We start from the raw sequence: 22,844 nt of genomic DNA, 5'->3' as shown, positions 1-22,844 counted from the left end.
AGAGAGCGGGAGAGATCTTCCAAAAAATGATTCACTCCCACAGCTGATGGTAATGATCAGGGCTGGGCCAGGCTGAAGCCAGGACCCACGAGCTTTATCCAGCACTCTCATATGGTTGGCAAGGGCACAAGCACCTAGGTCATCTTCTACCGCTTTCCCCAGGCCATTAGCAAAGAGCTGGATCAGATGTGGAGCAGCCAGATCTCCAGCTGGATTTCCAGTCGACCCTCATATGGGATGCTGGCGTTGCAGGCGGTGGCTTTACCCACTACACCACAACACTGGGCCCTTACTTTTAGGTTTTCAAAGGCAAAGAATACTATTTTTTTCTTCCATATATCCTAACAGCAATTAAAACATGAACACACAAACATGAACGGACATTTCTTGAACTTTCTTTACTCTGAACCTCAACAAAGCTATGTGACTTTGATTCTGAAAAAAAAAGTTGAAATATTTGAAAGGCCAAAAACTGCCAAGGTTACTGGAGTACTCAGAAGGATTAAAGAAACGGAAAAACAAGTAGAAAATATTAATTACCTAAGCATAAACACAAAAGCCTATTCTCTTTCATTTTCTGAAGATATATATCAGTTTGATGACTATAAGTGTCCCTTAAATTTAACTTGTTTAAGAAATTTCAAAATTTACAGAATGCATTTTGAAATGAAAAATTGGACCTGGTCTGCTAGTAGATACTGTTTTTATGTAAAATGAATAAGGGTTCAACTAATAAATTTTTCTGAGATTTATAAATTATGACACATGACATTATCCTAATAGGCTAGATATTCAAAGATTGGTGGAAAATACATTTCAAGGTAGTTTACAGAACACAGAGCAAAAATTTAAAGTTGAATATACGGATAATCCCTTCTATGGGACAAGCCAACACTCATTTATAGGTTTCACATTTTATACAGTCAAATGACATAGCTTTGTTTTTAGTGAGCTGATGTGCTATTTATGAACCTGTAATACCAATACCATTTGAATGAAAATATTCAAGTGCTATTGAAAAATATACTGTTATCGTAATATCTAACTAAAACTTCCATTTTAGGGTACTTGAGAATTCATACTCTTGAGTCTGATTTCTTGCAGGGATAACTAGCTAAGTACATTTTAAAGTAAATCTCAGTCTTAAAGAAACTAATAGTTATTTAATAATCATTCCGAAGTCAGAAATGTAAATAATAAAATGTCTTCAATTTGAAGTTTTTCCATTAAGAAAAGCCCAGCTTATCTAAAATAAAGAAATGTTAACTCCAAAAATTTAGCATATAATTGAAATAAAATGAGCCTATAAAAATCTATCTTTCCCATGTATTGAATCTAATTACTAAAAGCTCTTGATATGGATAAGGCCTAAAGTATCACGGCATAAGAATTAAAACTTCACTTCTATAATTTAATATATTTTAGACCTAATCAATTTGAGACTAAATGATATAAAAAAAGTTTTACGATAACATCCTTGCTAACCAAAATTTACTAGTATTAAAGTGCTGTATATGATAGAAAAAGTCAGAAATTGAAATAATGTTAAGTATTTCTGTGATTATTTTGAATAATTTTAATTTTGCCGAATAATGAGAAACTATCCAATGTTTTAACCAATTTCAGTTTGTAGCTGCTGCTGTATTTTTAAGAACCTCAATTTCAAATACCTCAACCTTTTATGGAAAGATGAAAACACAGAATAAATTATGTATAATAAGTACCCTTAGGGTACTTAAAGGAAACAGTGAGGTTGGTTTTAAGACTGGCAGGAAGGTCATAATCACCTCCACTGTGTTACAACAATGCCTTAAGCCCCTTCCCTTCAGGAATCCAAGAGCATGTATTCTAAAAATAAGGACCAAGGGGTGACAGTAAGGCAGCAGGGAGTTAAAGAAATGACCAAAACAGATCAGAGAAAGTTTAAGTTCAAGGTCCTCTTTTTATAGATAAGGAAACTATGACCTAGAAAGATGAGAGCTCATAAACTGTGCCATTCAATGTCATAAAGATCGTGAGAGGAAGTAGCTAGCAGAAGAGCCAGATTTCAGACCACCTCAGTTCAGTTCACTTTCCATTACCTTTTTTTCACTATCTTCAATTTCATCACATCACACCTCTGTCCATAGGCAATGCTGATATTTCAACAGTTTATAAAACAAAAAAGCAAAAGTATCTTTAGGCACCAAAATCCTTTTTCCTAAAATCTACCCAAAACTCCAGGTTATAAAACTGGTAAAAGCAGAGTGGTTTTCACTGACGTTCAAGTGGGAAGGCTAGAGCACTGGTCCTGTGGCAGTATGAAAACGTCCCTTTGTTATCTATGCCAACTGCAATTGTCTCAATAACCTCATTTATCTACATCTATCCCCGCCCCTGTGGCCTTTCGTGTCATATGTATCCTACTGCTTCCTCCTGAATATGCATTTAGAATAATTACATCCTTTCCTCTCTAAAAACATTTCTCTTGCCGCCTCCAAAATAATAATTTTCCTAACACACCATCTTGAAGGCATTTATGTATTCAATTTAAACAATATAAACATACTACTATAAAAATATCACTTACACAGATTTACTGGCCCAGAGTGAAGAAAAGAATAGAAATAGATGGATAGCTAACTGATGTTACTAATAAGACAATACATTGCAAATTCTGGTGGGACTACTTTGGTAAACAGACACAGAGTTGGTGCTAACCCTGTAGATTAGCCACTTACAAATGTATTAGTAATATGCTCATATAGTTCTTATGTGGAAAATCATCTCATATTGATAAATTCACAGAGGAGCCTTAGATAAGGATACTATAACCTCATTTACATAACTCACACAATGTTCAATCTGCTCAAACTTGGGTTCTATAAGAAAGAATCCTCAAAAGGATTGAGCTTTTTCTATATCTTATAATAATCCTCATCACCTGGTATCCAGTATGCATTCAAATTAAGTCTATAGGATAAAAGGTAGCATTTTGTACCCACTTGAGTCTTGTAACTCCCAGCTTTTTGACTCAGGGTTTCTTATTTGGACAAAGACAAGATATAAGAGCAGTAACAAATTTTAAAATAAAAAAATATTCTACAATAAGTATTATTATAATAATGAAAAAACTGAACTAACACAAGGATCATTTTAGAAATATATCTCTGAACAAATGTAAGTTTCATGTCAAAAACTACTGAGAAGTTCTGTAAAATATGAAATGTAAAGCTAGATGCTAAATAAAATGAATGGCATGGCTAACTGCAAAGAAATTCTGAAAGATAAAAATCTGTTTAGTTTGACTAATGTTTAAAGTCAGGTGCTCTTGGATATATAGTTTAATCCTCTTTCCAAAAATGAACCCACTATGTATTGGAGATAATGGCATGATTATAAATTACTTTTATATTTGAAAATGAAGCATTTCATATTGAATAGTTCCAACTGGGTGATCTTAACAAGTAAGTCGTGTTAATGCCCTCTGACATATGCTTAAATAGGTATAACTGAAAAGTAAGTAATAAATAGCACTCATAATATAAATACTAAGCTCCTATCCAATATCCTGAAAAATACACACTGTGCAGCCTACCTGGTCTATTCTGGATGTTCCGGCTGCAGTGCACCAACTATCTTGGAGTGAATCTGAGCCCCAAGCTGGCAACTGCAAACTAGATCTCACCTTCAATAGCATAGAAGTTTTCATCAGAAATGAGCAGTTCTCCTCCCCATACCCACCCCTCAAAAAAAAAAAAAAAAAGGCAAAACAATCAAAACTCTATCTTAAATCTTTATTCCATCCTTTAAATATTTTAGAGAGGGGTGGGAAATCTCATTTAAAATAGCCATAAGGGAACTTCAACAAAACAGTTAACAAAATATTTAAGGCCTGCAAGAAAATGTCTAATCACTGTAACTATTAAGCTATATGTATATATATATATAGTCACTGAACTAGTGAAGACAAATTTGAATCATATGCAACAAGGTTAATACGATTTTGCTATTATCACAGCTGGACTAAGTATATTCTAATATATATAAAGCTGATCATAGTTAAGTCTATGAATAATTACAATTATAAGACATTTTAACTTAGTTATAATAAAAAAGATAAATTTTGGTGGCCTGAGATTAATAAATAAGGCATTTTTAAGGAGCTCTAATTAAAAGTTCAATATGATTTAAGAAACACAACAGTTCTTCATATATTTTACAAAGTCTACTTTTCACTGTGTGCTTAGAGAACTTGTGACATTCTCAATTTTGTCTGTATAACTATTTTACCCTTTGATAATTAAATTATATTTAAAACCTGGAACTTAGTCCTTGTAACCTGTTAATGTTACTAGATGACCACTACTATCACCCCCCCCCCCCAACTTCCCATTCTGGAAGATTAACATTAGAAACAAAGTCATTTACATGCCATTCTTACCTGTAAGGGTAGCAGTGTATTACTGTTGTTGTCTGTTCTGAACACATTATCTTCAATCCAAGATTTTGGAGTCAGTGATGGAGTAGAGCGAGTAAATTTCGGTGGTGCTATGACATTACCAGAGAACGGTTTCTTCAATGGAGAGATCTGATTCATAGTTCCTGGAATTCCCATGTTTCCAGTTCTGCGATGATCTCTGCCATGCATTGCTCCCCAGGACATACTTCCAGTGCCCCAGCCACTGCTCTGATGGTTGCTCCAGGGAGACTGTTTCAGAAGAGGCTGGGGGAAACACATCTACTTAAATTATAGGCATTTAATGAGTTTATAAATCAAATTCAAATTTTATACCTTACGTAAGAACTTACAAGATTAAAAAAGAAGAAATATACAAAGGCAAGAGAAAATATCTTAAAGTAGCTTACAAAAAGTAATAGGCTTGTGATTTTGCTACATGAAACTATTTAATGCTGAGTAAATTTTCAACTTCTTGTCAGCTATAAACATATTTTATGAAAATTACTAAAGCAGAACCATATTGTTACTGTTTTTCCTTCAGAGAGAACTGTATGACAAATGCAAAGAAAACAATATACTTTTAAATTCCAATTAACTTTAAAGATGCTTAAAAATACAACTCACTTGTATCTTACACAATAGTTTACTACCACACACAACTAAAAATATGAACCCTATGAATTAAATTTCCCAGTTTTGTGAGTGAAAAATTTTGACTTTAGGCTTCCAAAAGTGCTTTTTGCTCTACAAAAGCAGCTAGTAGTGACATTTGGGGCTACTCTCTTGCAGGAATTTAAAATGTCTTAAGGACAGTAAAGGAAATATGTCACTCTGGGGGCACTGTTTATTCAACGTCTAAGGTTTTTATTTTATTTTATTCTAGCTTTAGTGCAGCTTATTTGAAAGTCTTTTTACATTTTATTTCATTTAATTATCTAAGAACTGTTAAGCAATTATCTGCTATTACCCATAGGTGGACCCACTGAGATATACCATCAATAAACAGCCATATGCTTCGATTATTCTATTAGAGATCCTAAGATGAGTCTCCATTATGTTCATATATTTTTCAAGGGTCATATTCCAATCTAGAATCTATGGCAAGAAAAATTAATCCTGATGCACTGCATCAAAGATTGGAAAATCTACCGACGGGCTGCAACTGCAGTTCTTTTTTATAAAAGCAGCCATTGATTACGACTAGTAATTCTACTGTCAATAAGCTTATGTTGTGCCGAGATTTAGTTAAAGGAAGCATGAACCAGGCAGTTACCAAAAACCGATAGAGTACTCTTAAAATTAACCCTGCTTCTTACGTGACAATATAAAAGCCCTGGTTCTTAGTATCATTTTTTTCTTTTCAAATGTTGACATTTCCATGAATGTATGTCAGTCTTTCCCCTTCCTCCGCATAATTCAAAAGCATAACGAAGGGACCATGGATAAATCACTCCGTTCTTGAGGGCTTTACTGTGCTTACTAAATCATTCAGTGTTCAAAGTTCTTTTCCAGCGATCTAAGGATCCATATGAAAGCTGTGTAACCTCTTACACTACACAGCGAGACTCATCTTCTGTACCAAAGCAGATGACAGTTAAACATGGACCATGGCGTATGTTGCTCTAATGTTCTACATCATGCCTTTAAGAGTACAAAGTTTTCTCCATGGAAAGTTTCCCATTAAAAATTGAAGACCTTGAGACACAAATGATTGCAGTCTATTAAGCAAAGGACAAAAAAGCAGAATATTTCAAAATTCTGTATTTTCAATCCCTGTAGGCCACATTCTCTTTTCTTGGGGAGAAACCAGTGGTTAAATAAAAGCTGTTAACTGTTACTCTGGTTAATTAAAATAAACTGTTAAGTGTTATTCTGAGTAGTTTAGATGGTATTCACTTTTTTTTTTTTTTAAAGGGTGTAACTTTGACAACTTGGGTCAACGGAAAAAGTTACATGAGATAAGTGAGCTCTGGTTAAGGTCAACTTTTGCTTCTCTGTCAACCCTTAAAATCCTAAATCACCAAAACAGACTTAAACAGAATGACGACTACAAGAAATGCTGACGAGATTGAAAAACGGCACTTTCAGGGTCAGCCCACCCGGTGGTCACCCGAAAATTGTGCTGAGGAGTTCACAAAATAGATCCTGAATCAGAAATCTATATATATGTAAATCCTGCCCAGTGCGATTTTACATCATTAAACTTAACACATGCACTGTACCCCGTAACTCCCTTACGGAAGGTCAACACCACGTCCCCGCCCCCCGAAAAGTACCAAAGTCTACGACAAACGCTAATCCCAGCATCAAGTGTAGGTTTTTTTCTGGAAATCACAAAACAGTTCCCCAACATGAAAAAAGCCCAGAACTTAAATCCGCCGGGGCGCAGCTCCGCCGTAACCCCCGAGCCGTCAGGACCCCCACAGCCCGCGGCCGCCGCGCCCCGACCCCGCACCCCGACCCCGGCCCCGCAGCGGCAGGTGGACCCGGCCGCCGGCCGCAGCTGCCCGGCGCGCTCTCGGGCGGCCCAACGGAGAATGAAGCAAACCGGGCAGATAAGAGCCTTCCCGTCCATCGCCTCACCGGACAGCGGGGAAGAGTCGCCCGCTGCCCGCACGCACCGTCTCCGGCAGCCCTCCTCCTCCTGCCCAAGTTCGCTTCCCGCGGCCGCTCCTCCCAGCCCCGCGGCCCCCGGCCCGCCCTGGCCGCGCCTCCCCGGGGCAGGGGTCCCGGACCCCGGGCACTGGGCGTCCGCGGCGAGGGCGGGTGGGCGACACTGCGCCTGGGCGGCCCACCACCCGCCCGCGGCCCCGGCGCCATTCGGCTCCAGCCCCTGCCCCCACCGCCGCGCCGGGGCGTTCGAGGGGGCGTCCGGCCGGCAGCCGCCTCCAGCGCGAACCGGTTTCCGAGCCGCGGCCGCCCGCCCGGCGGGGTCCCGGGCGGTGTCACCGTCGTCCGTCCGCCCAGCCCCACTCTCAGCGTCCCCGCGGCGGGGCCGCTCGCTCGCGGCCGAGCCGGGGCTCCGGCCTCGCCGTCCCCGCCCGCGGCGCGCCCGGGGCCGCCGCCCCGCCGTACCTGGTGGTGGTTGTAGGAGTTCCTCTGCTGCAGGAAGGCGGCGGCCGCCGCCTGGTGCTGCTGCTGGAGCTGCGGGCTCACGGGCGACCTCCGGCTCTGCGGCTGCTGCGGCGCCGCGGGCGGCGGGGGCTGCTGCTGAGGTAAATTCATGGCGGGCGGCGGCGGCGGGGGCACCGCGGTCGCCGAGAAGGGGCCGCCGAACCCGGCGCCGCCGCCGCCGCCGCCGCCGCCGCCGCTCGCCGGCACGCTGAGCCCCGCGCAGCCGTGCGGGGACACGGGCGAGAAGCTCGGGAAGAAGGCCGGGTTCATGGACGACGGCAGCCCGGGGTAGAAGCCGTTCTCCGAGTCCGGGCTGGGCGGCGGCATGGCGCTGAGCGAGCCGCCGCCACTGCCGCCGCCGCCCGGGGTGGCGGCGGAGGAGCCGGGCGGCGGCGGCTGCGGCTGGGGCGGCTGCTGGGGCGGCGGCGGCGGCGGCTGCGGCTGGGACGGCGGCGGCGGCTGGGGCTGGGGCGGCGGCGACGCGGTCTGCACCGACCAGGGGGTGCCGAAGCCGGGCAGCGGCGGCGGCGGCGGCGACGCGGAGCCGCCTCCCCCTCCGCCTCCGGGGGGCCCCCCGCCGCCGCCTCCGCCGCCGCCGCCGCTGCCCGGGTGCGGAAGGTCCGGGCTCTGCAGGCTGCTGAAGGCGCCCGCTCCGAGCGCGCCGCCGGGCAGGAGGTTACTGGGGCTGTTGAGCAGAGGATGGTTGGGGGACTCCATGGAGCCCGGCGCGGGGTTCACCGGCGGCGTCGAGGGAGCCAAGCCCGCATTGGGGGACTCGGCGGCGCTGCCCTCGCCCGCAGCAGCCGGGGTCTTGCGAGGGCTGCCCGCGGCTCCGTGGCGGCGCCGCGGGGCTGCGGGCGGCGAGGGCGGGAGTTGCGGGAGCGGGGGCAGGTCGGCCGGGCGCTGCCGCGGGGCGAAGTCCTGCGGCGGGAGGTGCTGCGGGTGCGGGCGGCTGAACGGCTGCGGCTGCTGTTGCTGCTGCGGGCGCTGGGCGAGCGGCGGCGGCGGCGAGCTGAACCGGCCGGGGCAGTGGAGCGACGGCGACGGCGGCGGCGGCGGTGGCGGCGGCGGCGGCTTCGAGTCCGGAGGGTGGGGAAGGTGGGGAGGGCTGAACTCTTTCCTCTTCTGGCTGCTCAGCTGCTGCTGCTGCCGCTGACTGAAGTCCTGCGGGGAGGAGGTGCGGCAGCAGCAGCAGGAGGAGGCGGAGGAGGAGGAGGGGTGGTGCAGACTCGGTTTGAAGTCCTGGGAGGGGAGGAGGTGGGTCACACCCGCGTTCGCGCCGCCGCCGGGGTGGTGGCTGGGGAGTTTCTCCGCGGCCGCCGCCCCCGAGAGCGGCCGCGCCGGCTGCTGTGTCAGCCCCAGCAGCAGCTCATCCTGCATGGTCTGCTGATGCGCCGGGAGCGGGGAGGAAGAGGAAGCGGCGGCGGCGGCCGAGCTGGACGCGCCGCCGCCGAGGGGGACGGCGAAGGGGGAGGTGGCCTCCGAGAAGCCGGTGACAGGCAACGGCGGCGACGAAAGCCGGCCGAAGGGCGTGGCGGAGGGCAGCGGGGCGGCGGCCACCCGCGGGCCCGCGGCGTAGGGGCGACACGCCCCGCCGGCGGACGGGGGCCCGGGGCTGCTGGCGCGGAGCACCCCAAACTCGAAGCCCCTCATTCGGGAGGCGGGCGGCCGCGGGAGGAGGCGCGCCGCGCTGCCTACCCCGCCTAGGGAACCTGTGGGGCTGGGGCGGCGCGGCCGTGGTGACGGCAGGGGGCAGTTTGTGAGACGCGGACACTGTGAGTCTGGGGGTGGCTGTGGGGGGTGGTGGCGGGCGCCGACATCGGCCCCGCCGACCCCGGCGGCGGCGGTGTCCTCCGCCTCCCGAGACCGGCTCGGGCGCCGCCGCCGCCGCCGCCGCCGCCGCCCTCGCCGCTTAAGAACCCCGGAACGTGCGTCAGCGCCACCTCACAATCGCGCCGCCCCCCGCGGGGCGTCCCGGCACGCGCGGGCGCGAGGCCGCCGCGCCCCCGCGCCCGCCCCCGCCCCGCCCCGCCCCGCGCTCGCGCTCCCGGGAGGACCTGAGCGGGGCGCGGGAGCGAGCGGCGCGGCTCCCTGGGCTCGGGGAAAAGGGAAGGCCGGTTGGGGCGTGGGGCGGCTGCGGGGCTGGGGGTGGGGGTGGGGGTCTCGAGCTCCGGGAGCGCGCCTGCGCGGGCGGCCGGGACGGTTCCTGGGCAACGGCCCCGCGGGGTCCGGGGAGAACCTGCGGGGGTCGCACGCGCCCGCGTCTCGGGCCCCGCCTCTCTCCTGTCACCTCGGTCACGTGAGGTGCGGCTAGACTGCGGGGTAGGTAAACTGAGGCCTGGGAGTGTGACCGGCGCGCGCCTACACGGGGCGAGCCCGCCTAGGGACGGGAGTCCGGGGGACCCCGGGCCAGCCGAGACCGCGGCCGGCAGCGCGCTCCTGGGGGATTCCGGCTGGCGGCAGCCCCCCCCGGGGACGCGGACCCCCTCCTGGAGGCCCGCGGGAGCGCCTTTGCGGGCTGGGTATGCAGCGGTGCGCCGGCTGGGCGCGCGCCACCGGCCCCGCGCGGCCCCTGCAAGGTGCCTTCTGCGGGGTCAGCCACGCAGCACCGGGGCCGTGCGGTATCCCGACGGGCGACGGAGTGTGTGGGAGCCCCGCGCACTCGTGCAAAGAACGGGGTCCGAGGAACCGGGGGCCAGCTCCAGGGGTTCCTGTTGGGAGAGCACTTGACGCGCGCGGAGGACGGCGGCGCGGGGACCCCGGCCCCCCGCCCCGCCCCCCGGGAGGCTCTCGTTTAAGCATTTCCGCAGCATTATTAATTTTAAGGAGCGAGAGGTTGCGCACATGAAGGGGAAACGGAGAGTCTGACTCAGCAGTGGGCTTGTTGAGGCTTGCAGAATGGAAGCGGAGCGAGTTTTCCACGGCGCAGCCCTCCGTGGAAGCATGGGAGGAGGGACTCATCCAGCCTGCTTTCCTAGGGGAGCACATTACACAGAGGAAAATAATTATTCGACGGTCTAGATAAAGAGTAACCGAGTGAGCCGTGTTGCCGCTGTGCAGTTTTAACATTGTTTTGGCGCTAAGCAAAGTGAAACTACTGCAAAGAGTCCTAGAAGTATAGAGTCTGATCCCCAAAGCCGTACATGGGAGATCCAGACTTGGCTCGGCTTTAGTTTTCAAGTGGACTGAGATGAAATAGTTGATGTTATAAATTAGCATCCCCTTAGCGCTGTCAGCAGAGTGCACAATTTTATGAGTCTTCATTATCTGTTAAACTAATATCTGCATCTGTTCAGTGTTTCAAATTTATATAAATCAGAGTAAACACAGTGGGAAAAGCAACATCGCAAGGAGAAAATGTTTCACTATGATGTTTACGTCTGATTTCCTGTCTAATGCACTAATTTTCATACTGCCTTGATAATGTGGAAAAGTACATTTCAAAAAACCCATGAATTGTCCAGAAATTGGTACACTGAATAGAGAATTGGCTCGAGTGAATATCAAAATCATTTTTAACAATCAGGCAGAAATACAAAACTGGAGAAGTTGTAAATTTCAATCTCTAGAAAACAATCTGAGTTCATTCGGGTTAGAAATCTAAATCGACATATTCCTAAATGTTATTCACTGACACATTTCACAGGGAAAATAAAAGCTAGTTCCGCAGCCAGGGCATGAGAAGTAAAGTTGTGTTTGAGTGGAAGCATGAGGGTGAACACGCAGACTTCCATGACAGATCTTGCAAGTGGAAAAAAATGTAGGCATAGATGTTAGCTTGGTCATCCACTAGAACTGCAATTAGTGCAGTGTTAAGGAGGGGAGTGAGCATGCCTGGGTAACTCAGAAAGTTTGAAGAAAATGAAAAAGGTAAATGTATTTGGGGACATAACATTTTGAAGTCCATGCATAGTTTTTTTCCATAGTATGTATTTTCCATGAATTTTTTGAAGACCTCTTGTACATTTAAAAACTGAATAGTGCTTTTCTGGCTATAGTTTTAACAAAAAAAGATTTCTTAGTACTCTGGTGCTGTCTTTCAGAGGATTTAGAACTCTATAAAATAGGGATGAACCATCCAGCAAGTACACTAAGCTCCAAATCTAAGTGGTTAGGCCCTCTGCTTACTAATTTAACATCCCAGAGAGTGTTGTGGGGGGCCCCATAGTTTTTTTTTTTTTTTTTTTATCTTATAACATCTAAATTTTTTCTGCTAGTAAGCTTCCCATCACTGAAAATACTCAGTTTTCCTATAACGGAAGTAGAATGGGAAGTGATGGATGAAGCGAAAAGGCAGTTGGTGGTAGGTGAAGGGTTGTGGTTCTCTAGAATACTCCAGGCCAAGATCTTGATCTTAGATCTTTTCTCTCTCTCTCCCTCTCCCTCTCCCTCTCTCCTACATGAGAATGTGCTACTTTTGTGATCATTAACTAGGAACTTGACTTTTTATTTGAAGGTCCTTCATTCACTTACTCCCACTGTCCTAGCAAGCATTTCAATTTTTTTCTACGGCCTAATATTTACACAAATGCACACACATTCAACTGAAATAAAGAATTTGCTAAGCAATTCTTAATATATGCAACAGAGTTCATTTTTTAAGTTCTCTTTACTTTCTGAAATCATTAAATTGGTCTGAAATAACAAAGTTGATCTTAAGGCCCATGAGCTGAAACTGAAAACCACCATCCTGGAAGACCACGTCACACATTCTGCTCTGTCTGAAAACCTCTCCTCACACCTTCTCCTCTCATTCTCAGCTGCTTGTTTCGCTGAGGAAACAGAAGAAATAGAACTTCCACACTCACTCTGCATTTGTCCATGGGCACCTTGTCTTCCCTCCCACTGCAAGAGGTGCCCTGTCTCCTCTTCTTTCTAAACCCTGCCTTCCTCTGGCTGGAACAGTTCCTCATCTCTTTCCTTCATCATCACTTCTTTCCTGTCATGGGAACACTTCCAAGTGCACAAAAGCATGCTTTACCGGTTCTCATTTTGGAAAACAAAAGCAAAACCTTTTGGCCTCCTGTTCCCTCCCTTTTAACTACTGCCCTCTCTTTCTGCTTTAACTTCTCTTGATCAATTGCCTATTTGAATCTCTGAGTGCGCCATAGACACCTCAAATTCAACATCCAAAATTGAGCCCCCCACCTCACTAATCTGCACCTCTCTGACACTCCACTGTTTAGTTGTACTCAGGTCAAAAGCCCTGGAGCCATCCCTGACTTCCTTCTTGCATCAGATCTAAGCCATCAGAACATACTGCTTGTCCTACCTTTAAATTGTATCTAGAATCCAGCCACTTCTCACCACTCCCACCACAAGCATCCTGGTGCAGGCCACCATCAGTCCGCCCCTGGATTGTTCCTCTCACCCCTTCCACAGATTGGATCTTATCGCTGCACGATCTGTTCTCAACATATGGAAGAATGGTACACGGTGGTCCTCCTGAAAGGGACTACAGGTCATGTCATCTCCTCTACCTAAATATATTTTCTCAGAACAAGCGTCAAAACATTTTCAATAATCAGAAAAATCGGAAGATTCCTCCTGATTGCCCCTGTTCCCACTCACGCCTCCTGATAACTTCTTGCCTCAATGGAATGTTTGTTTCTCTGACACAGCAGCCCAAGTCAGCCCAGGGCCTCTGTGCTTGCAGCTCCCACTGCCTGCAGTATCTGTCCTCCAACAACCAGCAGATCTGCTCCCTCACTTCTTTTAGGTCTCTACCCTAGGACACTTTCTCGGTGGAATCGTCCTTGACCACCACTGTAAAATAGTACCCGTCTTCCATGCTAGCCTACCTTATTCCTCAGAGGCTGGATGCTTTATCTTCTGCTTAGTATACTATGTATTTAAATTGTATGTCTCCTCAGGAGACTACAAGCTCCATAAGGGAAGATACATTGTCTGTTTTGGTCATCACAACCTCAGTGCCAAGGACAATGCCTGGCACCCGAACAGGCTTCCAGCATCTAAGAGTTTTGAGAGGGAGAAGGTCCATACTGACTCAGTCCAACATCAGGGTGCTTTCTTTATGTAGCACTGCACACCAGCATCCTCCTCAGCAACCTCCGATTCTCATACTTTTCTAAACCTTCCTTCGTAATCTCTTCAATCACCTTCTCCATGCATATCCCTCACATGTTGGATTTCATTAGGAGATACTTCTCTGTATATTCTTTCTAGGTGAATTTGTTCACCATCATATTTCCAGACATTATCTATATGCTGGTGTCTTCCAAATCCGTTTCTAGCTCTGAGGCCAAAGTCACATTTCCAGCTATTTACTAAACAGTGTAACTGGAAGGTCCCTCAGACACATCCATTCAATGTGTCTGTGCCTGTCCCACCATATCCCCCCAAACTTGAGCTGATGTCATCATCATACAACTGGTTTCTCAAGCTGGAAATACGAGTCATTATCTTCCTCCCTCTCTTTCACCCTCCAAGAACAGTTGGCTACCATATCCTGTCAATCCTATTACACAGAAACATTGCTCAAATATAATCCCTCTTTCTCCACTGCCAGTGTCTTAGCTCTGAATGTTTTCTGTCCTGCTGCATATTGCTCAGCATATTAACTGGCCTCCCTGCTGGATCCTCTCCTCAGTTTCTTCCCGTTAATTGTCACAAAAACTATGAATTTTCTACACTGCACTTGCAGATAACCATTGCCTAGCTACCTGATTATCAGGTCCAAACTTGCATGTAGAAAGGACCCTTCAGAACGTATTTGCAATTTGCCTCTCAACCCCTGTTACTCCCCATACTACGTGAGCTTCAGAATCACCCATGTCATTTTACAGCTCTGTACTTTTCCACCTGATGTTTCTACCTCTGGGAACTGCCCTCACCTCTTTTCACAAAGTTAATGTTTTGTTACATTTCAGGACCCAGCTCAAATGTCATAGCCTTACTTGCCTTCCACTGTCAGTGAAGTGGACCCTCTCCTGTGCTCTCGCCTCATTGTCATCATGATTCTGTATGTGTGTGTGGTAAGTCACATGCACAATACTTTTCTGTTTCCTTGGCTGTCTGCCCTTTTAGACACTAAATTCTGTAGGGGATGGAGTTTCCTTCTTGCACACCACTACATTTGGAACACGAGTGCCAATGAGTGCCATAGGAAAAAAGGATGAAAAGGAGGAAAGGAGAAAAGGGAGGAAGGAGGGAGGGGGAGGGAGAAAGGAAGGAAGAGAGTGAGGGAGGGCAGAAGGAAGGAAGGAGGGAGGGAGGAAGGGAGAGAGGGAAGGAAGGAAGAAGGGGGAAGGAGAAAGTAAGGGAAGGAAGGAGGGAGGGAGGGAGAGAGGGAGGGAGGATGGAGGAGAGAAGAAGGGAGAAAAGGAAGGAAGGAAAGGGGGGAGGAAGGAAGGAAGGAGGAAGGGAGGGAGGGAGGGACAGAAGGAAGAAGGGGGAAGGAGAAATTAAGGGAGGGAGGAGGGAGGGAGGGAGGATGGAGAAGAAGGGAGAAAAGGAAGGAAGGAGAGGGGGGAGGAAGGAAGGGAGGGAGGGAGGGAGCGAATTGGGGGGAGGGAGGGAGGGGAGGGAGAAAGTAAGAGAGGGAGGAGATAAATGTTTCCAAATCACACTGACAAATGTGCCCTTTTGTAGAAGATTACTATTAATGACTTATGTTGGCTGGAGATGAAATGAAATGAACAGATCATATCAAAAGCACAAAGTCTTCCCAATATTTTTTCTTGACAGTACCAAGCTGAAAGTTCCATTCTGGTTATTTGCCATCCAAAGATGAAAAGGTATTGCCGGCGACACGGCTCACTAGGCTAATCCTCCGCCTTGCGGCGCCGGCACACCGGGTTCTAGTCCCGATTGGGGTGCCGGATTCTGTCCCAGTTGCCCCTCTTCCAGGCCAGCTCTCTGCTGTGGCCAGGGAGTGCAGTGGAGGATGGCCCAAGTGCTTGGGCCCTGCACCCCATGGGAGACCAGGAGAAGTACCTGGCTCCTGCCATCAGATCAGCGCGGTGCACCAGCTGCAGCGCACCGGCTGCGGCGGCCATTGGAGGGTGAACCAATGGCAAAGGAAGACCTTTCTCTCTGTCTCTCTGTCTCACTGTCCACTCTGCATGTCAAAAAAATAAAAAAAAGAAAAGGTATTGACAAAGGAAAATATCTAGAATCTTCCCCTGCTGACAAAATATAGCTTGTATATATAGACAAGTGAAAGTCTTCACAGATGGCATCGCCTTCTGTGGAGCCTGGGAGGTTTGTCATCCGACTCCAGAAAGCACAGCTAGGAGAGAGAGAAGCCTTCCCTGTCTTCAGGAATTCCTGCCACGGTGTCCAATGGATTCTTAAGTAGACTGACCAACTGCTCTCCTGCTGCTTATCTCCCACCTTCTAGGCCTACTCGGCTTGAGTAGATTATAGAAGTAGTGACTATGCCTTTGTATAGTCCTCTGTTTTCCTAGTTCTTTTGAAAAAATTTTATTTTCATTTTATTTGAAAGACAGCAAGACAAAGGGAGAGAGATCTTCAACTGCTAGTGCACTCCCCACCTGTCTACAACAGCTAGGACTAGGCCAGGCTGAAGGCAGGAGCCTGGAGCTCCAGCCAGCTCTCCCATGTGGGTGGCAGGGGCCCAAGTACATGAGTCAACATCTGCTGCTTCCCAGGATGCACATTAGTAGGAAGCTGGATGGGAAGCAGGGTAGCCAGGAAGAACCAGGCACTACTATGTGGGATGTGGGATGTGGGCGCTCCAAGCAATGACATAACTCCTGTGCCCATGGCCGGCGCCGCGGCTCACTAGGCTAATCCTCCACCTTGCGGCGCCGGCACACCGGGTTCTAGTCCCGGTTGGGGCGCCGGATTCTGTCCCGGTTGCCCCTCTTCCAGGTCAGCTCTCTGCTGTGACCAGGGAGTGCAGTGGAGGATGGCCCAAGTGCTTGGGCCCTGCACCCCATGGGAGACCAGGATAAGCACCTGGCTCCTGGCTTCGGATCAGCGCGGTGTGCCGGCCACAGTGTGCTGGCCGCGGCGGCCATTGGAGGGTGAACCAACGGCAGAGGAAGACCTTTCTCTCTCTCTCTCTCTCACTGTCCACTCTGCCTGTCAAAAAAAAAAAAAAAAACCTCCTGTGCCCAACACCCACCTCATTTCCTCATTGCAATTGGTTCAATTATGTATCCAACAACTGTTTATTGAGTACTTATTATGTGCCAGACATCATGCTAGGCACTGCAGGTACAATCATGAACAGAACAGCAAACATGGGCTTTCTTCTGTGTATAATCATAGAAGCTGTAAATAAATGTCGTGATAATAATAATAATAATAATAAATACATTGTGATAATTCCCAACCTGAATGATCTAGACCGAGACATAAACTGAAATTCTAGGCTGAAACTGACCTACTAAATTGTAAGCATACTTGCTGCAACATGGCCTTGCTGGGCTGGTCATGGGTGGAGCCCCATGATGAACACTGACTGTTGAGGCAAGGAAGCGTCAGCTGGCAGGGAGAAGAAACTGCATACAGAAACACACTGCGATCCCAGCTTGCAGAGGGATTTCCATTTATTACCTTCTTCCTCGTGACAGTATAGTTGAGAAGATAAAGCAGATACTGTTCCTATGTTATTTTTGGAAAACCAAAACCCAGAAACAAAATAAGTTGCTTTAGGTGGTTTGAACAGACTGGGCTTAATGCCCCCCAACCCCTCAATTTCTGTCTTCTGTTCCATGTGTTGGCCTTTGGGCTGGCGCCAGCATCAGAGGCAAAGACGGGCAGCCACTCAGCAAGGCCCTGAGCGAAGTAGAGCCACAGTGACAAACCCTCACAACCAGTGGTTGTGTATAGAGCCTAAGGGCTTGAAATCGATGAGTACAAGAGGCCTCTATACTCTTATTTACAATGGCTAAGTTACGAAATCAACCTAAGTGTTCATCAATGAATGAATGCATTAAGAAAATGTGATAGATACACACAATGAGATACTATTCAAGCTTGAAAAAGAAAGAAATTCTGTTATCTGTGGCAGCATGGATGAGCCTGGAGACATTATGCTCAGTGAAATTAGCCAGGCACAGAAAAGCAAACGTGGCCAGCACTGTGGCTCACTTGGCTAATCCTCCACCTGCGGCTCAGGCACCCCGGGTTCTAGTCCCGGTTGGGGCGCCGCTCCTCTTCCAGTCCAGCTCTCTGCTGTTGCCCGGGGGGGGGGGGGGTGCACTGGAGGAAGGCCCAGGTCCTTGGGCCCTGCACCTGCATGGGAGACCAGGAGGAAGTGCCTGGCTCCTGGCTTCGGATCGGCAATGCACCAGCCATAGCGGCCATTTGGGGGATGAACCAACGGAAAAAGGAAGACCTTTCTCCCTGTCTCTCTCTCTTTCTCACTGTCTAACTCTGCCTGTCAAAAAAAAAAAAAAATCAAACTTATAGAAACAGAAAGCACAATGGTGGTTAACAGAAGTTTTGCCTGTGGGAAGTGGGGAGCTATTGTTGAAAGGGTGCAAAGTTGCAACTGGACTTAAGATCATGTATGTTTAAAGTGTCTGATCCGTTAGTTGATGTAATTATTCCACACTGTATGCATGTGGCACCACATCACTGAGTAACCCATAATTACACAAGAGTTCTTCAAAGGTTCACAGAAAGTGTGCATTATGAAGAAACTGTGGACGGGTTTCAAAACAATTTTACCTCAAAAAAATTTCTTCTAATGCCATTTTTTCATGGACTTTTAAAATTACCATCATGTATGATTATAATTTCTCAAAAAATAAAATTTTAAAGTTAAAGATGTTTTAAAGACAGCAAACAAAACAATGACTGTGACTTTATTAAAAGATGAAGAGTGGAAACATTAATCCCTGAATCGTTAACACTTAACTAACAGAAAACAACAATTGGCAGTCATGACCTCAGAGGGAAATCACTTATTTTCAAAGTATAAGTCCCACAAAAATTAATTTCCTCCCATTCTATTCGACTAATGAAGCCTGGGTAGCGTATAATGGATATATTGCATTTTTTTCTCACATTCTGGAAAGCTAACTCCCTCAACTGATAAATTACTCTATGCAGAATCAAGATGCAGTTTGACCAAATACTAAACTTTTAGACTTTATGTAGGTGAAGACTACTGGATCTATCACATTCGATCTTAATATTTTTAGACTGTTAGAAGATGTAAAGTTTTTTGGAAGGTAAGAATATTTGGTGAAAAAGAAAAATCTTTGGTAGCAAGCATTTCTACCCACCTTTGTACAAGGACTGAGTAAGTGTAAAGACAATGGAGAAAAACCATTCCGAGGAAAGGGCTGTGTTTGATTTTAGTCCAGGCTCATGCATCCTTTTCATCTCCATCAACGCACTTTTCCTGTCTACTTCTTGTGTAAGACTCCAGAGAGGACTATAGGACTTCATGCCCTTTCCCATCCCAAAATACACTTTTAAGTATAATTCATTGTACTGATTTTAGAAAGTGTAATCCATAAAAGTTAGAAGAAACAAATCTTAATTTCCAATAGAAAACAAATTACACACAAACTTGAATGGAAAAAAAAAAACTAAAGATTTTTGTAAGGATGTGAATTCTGTACAGGAAAGTACTCATGTTTTGAGCCCGTGGTTGACCCATATTTGTCTCATATCAAGAGATGAGGTGGATAGGTGGACATGCTGGGGCTATGGTGTCAGAGGACTGACTTTCATCTCAACTTCCTGTGTTACTATGGAGCTTGGACAATGAAACTTGGGGAAGTTCAGTGTTCTCATGTGCAATGGTGGCAATAGCCATCATCTGTGAAGTGAAGATAGTTTTGAAGAGAATTGAAGAGAATCGTTTAGGTAGAGGATCTTCTATAGTGTTTGACACAGAATAGATGTTTAAACAAGTCGACACAACCCCTTGGCTCTCATCTGCCCTGCAGTTAAAGAGAAAGCAGGAAAGCCATAGAAGAACATAGCAGGAGTCCTGGGGGTGGACAGCACAGCAGAAATAGGGACAACATTCCCAAACACATGTAAATGGATAATGGTACCTGTGAAGCTCCTGATTACCAGTAACAGAAGGATGATGCCAAATGAAAAATGGAAAAGGAAAGGCAAAATTCCTCTCACATCTGTAGGGGAAGAAAGAAATGCTGAAAATTAAATGTCGTGTATGTTCAGCGACCACTTAGTCCCTCTCAGCACGAATAGTGTTAATAGGACAAAGTCTGACTTTTAAGGACAAAGCTGATATCGAGTATGAGTTCTGACACCTCAAGGTAGGATGTATTCACCTGCGCAAGTTAACTATTGTCAGTCTCAGTTTTCTTCTCCTATACAGGATGTAGGGAAATATGTATGGAATACTTAATGATTTAGAACATTGGTCTTCAAACTAGAATGTATCTAGACCAATATAATCCAGCAGAAATATAAAACAAGCCACAAATATGAACTATATATATACTGTGAAATTTTCTAGTGGTGCTGGCGCCGCGGCTCACTAGGCTAATCCTCCGCCTTGCGGCGCCGGCACACCGGGTTCTAGTCCTGGTTGGGGTGCTGGATTCTGCCCCGATTGCCCCTCTTCCAGGCCAGCTCTCTGCTGTGGCCTGGGAGTGCAGTGGAGGATGGCCCAAGTGCTTGGGCCCTGCACCCCATGGGAGACCAGGATAAGTACCTGGCTCCTGCCATTGGATTAGTGCGGTGCGCTGGCCGCAGTGCGCCGGCCGTGGCGGCCATTGGAGGGTGAACCAATGGCAAAGGAAGACCTTTCTCTCTGTCCCTCTCTCTCACTGTCCACTCTGCCTGTCAAAAACATAAAAAAAATTAAAAATTAAAGAAATTTTCTAGTGGTCACATTTAAAAATTTAAAAAGAAACAAGTTAAATTAACTTGAATAACACATTTTATTTAATTCAATAAATGCAAAATATTATTCCATCTTGTAATAGATATAAAACAATACTGCTTTACTACTTTCTACATCTAATGAGATGATGATGATTTTTGTGCTTTATTCTGTTAATATAGTGTATGAGTGTATGATATTGATTGAATTTCAGATGTTTTAAAAATTTTATTTATTTGAGAGAAAGAGAGAGACAGAGAGGTATAGACAGAGAGAAAGATCTTCCACCTGCTGGTTCACTCCCTAAGAATTTCAGATTTTTTAATAACAGATTTATTTACTTATTTGAAAGTCAAGAGTTACACAGAAAGGAGAGGCAGAGGCAGAGGCAGAGGCAGAGGGAGAGAGAGAGAGAGAGAGAGAGAGAGTTCTTCTATCCGCTGGTTCACTCCCCAGTCAGCTGCAGTGACTGGAGCTGCACCAATCCAAGGCCAGGAGCCAGGAGCCAGGAGCCTCCTCCAGGTCTCCTATGTGGGTGCAGGAGCCCAAGGACTTGGACCATCTGCTACTGCTTTCCCAGGCCATTGGAGAGAGCTGGATCGGAAGTGGAGCAACTGGGTCTTGAACCTGTGTCCATATGGAATGCCGGCACTGCAGGCAACAGCTTAACCTGCTATGCCACAGTGCAGGTCCCAAATTTCAGATTTTTAAGCAACCTTTCATTCCTGGAGTAAATTCCTCTTAGTCATGGTGTATAATCCTTTTTATGTGTTTTTGGATTTGGATTGCTAATGTTGTGTTGAGGATATTTGCATGTATATTAATAGGGCATATTAGTCTGTGATTTTATTTTTCTGGGGATATTTTTGTCTGGTTTTGTTATCAGGCTAATCAATACTAGCCTCATAGAATGAATTGGGAAATGTTCTTTTCTCCTGTAATTATTTTTTGTAATTATATTAAATCTTCTTTAAGTGTGAGGTAGAACACACCTGTGAAGCCATCTGGGTCTGGGCTTTTCTTTTTGGAAAGTCTGAAACTTTCTAATTAAGGTGCAGACATTGTGGTGCAGCTGATTAAGCAGCGGCTTGGGACGCCTGCATCTCATATTTCAGTGCGTGGGTTTGAAATCCTGGCTGCTCCACTTCCAATTCAGCTCCCTGCTGATGCATCGTGGGAGGCAGCACATGCTGGCTCAAGTGCTTGGACACCTGCCACTCACATGGGAAACCTGGATTGAGTTCTGAGCTCCTGGCTTCTGGGTGTTGCAGACATTTGGGGAGTGAACCAGCAGGTGGAAGACCCCCACCCCGACCCTTTTGTCCCTCCCCCAGCCCCCGTTACTGCCTTTCAAGTAAATGAAAATTAGTAAACATTAAAAAATAAAATTACCATTTAATCTCTTGTTATAAGCTTATTCATATTTTTGGTTCTTATTTCAGTTCAACTGTTTGTTTATCTGGGAATGTGCCCATTTCATCTACGATATCAACTTTTTTGGCATACAGTTGATCATTGTGTTCTCTTAGAAAACTTTCTATTTTTGTGAATTTGGTACTGAAGATCCCTTCTTTACTCCTGATTTTAGTAACTGGAGTCCTCTTTTTTCTTGTTCAACCTAGCTGAAGGCCAACCAATTTTGTTGAATTTTTCAAAGAAATAACTGTTGGTTTCACTGATGTTTGGTGTTATTTCTGTTCTCTATTTCAATTACTTGTGCTCTAATCTTTGTTATCTTCTTCCTTCTGATTAGTTTGGTTTCAGTTTATTCTTAGGCTATTTTCTTAAGGTGGAAGTTCAGGTTACTCATCTGAGATCCTCTTAATTTTAAAGAATAAGCCTTATAAACCTAAATTCCCCTTGATTACTACTTTAGCTGCACCTCAAAAGTTTTGATATGATGTGTTTTTGTTTTTATTCATCTCAAATTATTTTAAAATTTACCTTGAGTCATTTCTTTTCTTTTGTGAGCTCTTTTGTTATTTAGAAAAGTTTAATTTTCACATATTTGTAAACTTCTCAAATTTGTTTCTGATGGGGCAAGTGTTTTGCACAGCAGTTAAGATGCCATTTGGGATGCCTATGGGTTCTGATTCCACCTTCCTGCTAATGCACACCTTGTGAGGTAGCTGATGATGGCTCACATAATTAGGTCCTTGCCACACACATTGGAGACCTGGATTGAGTTCCAGGCTCTTGACTTCTGCCTGACCCTTTCCTGGCTTTTACAGGCATTTAAGAAGTGAACCAGCAGATGCAAGATTTTTCTCTCTCTCTCTCTCTGAAATAAAAAATAAATAAGTAAATAAATACGTTTAAATTAATTTACATTTAAATTAATTTACATTTAAATTTAAACTTAAATTGAATTTACATTTAAATTAATTTAAATGTAAATTAATTCTATTATTGTGACTTGTAATTTCATTCCATTGTGGTCAAAGAACATACTTTGTGTGGTTAAGTTCTTAACTTCATTGA

The 22,844-nt window shown here is 46.0% G+C and overlaps 1 protein-coding gene and 1 long non-coding RNA gene across 7 annotated transcripts in view; one reads left to right on the top strand and one right to left on the bottom strand.

The window, feature by feature from the left end:
- Positions 1-9,402, bottom strand: part of CPEB2 (cytoplasmic polyadenylation element binding protein 2) — a 71,056-nt gene extending 61,654 nt beyond the window's left edge. For 2 of the 6 annotated variants that reach the window (XM_051830084.2, XM_051830094.2), the window contains exons 1-3: positions 7,517-9,401; positions 4,424-4,705; positions 3,578-3,667 (exon numbers count right to left, since the gene is read on the bottom strand). In XM_051830084.2, coding sequence (XP_051686044.2) covers positions 3,578-3,667; positions 4,424-4,705; positions 7,517-9,208 — 2,064 coding nt within the window. In that variant the 5' untranslated portion in view covers positions 9,209-9,401. The other 4 variants (XM_051830096.2, XM_051830101.2, XM_051830111.2 and 1 more) reach the window with 3 other exon arrangements.
- Positions 9,403-9,552: 150 nt separating this feature from the next.
- The window catches only part of LOC103352270 (uncharacterized), a 140,749-nt gene continuing 127,457 nt past the window's right edge, over positions 9,553-22,844 (top strand). Inside the window, exon 1 of the long non-coding RNA XR_011386189.1 lies at positions 9,553-9,877. This is a non-coding gene — a long non-coding RNA (uncharacterized lncRNA). The remainder of the gene's footprint in view (positions 9,878-22,844) is intronic.

The sequence above is a fragment of the Oryctolagus cuniculus genome, chromosome 2, assembly GCF_964237555.1.
Source record: "Oryctolagus cuniculus chromosome 2, mOryCun1.1, whole genome shotgun sequence".
Lineage (NCBI taxonomy): Eukaryota > Metazoa > Chordata > Mammalia > Lagomorpha > Leporidae > Oryctolagus > Oryctolagus cuniculus.
The sequence above is the reverse complement of the archived record's forward strand: the minus strand, read 5'-3'. Positions and strand labels throughout refer to the sequence as shown.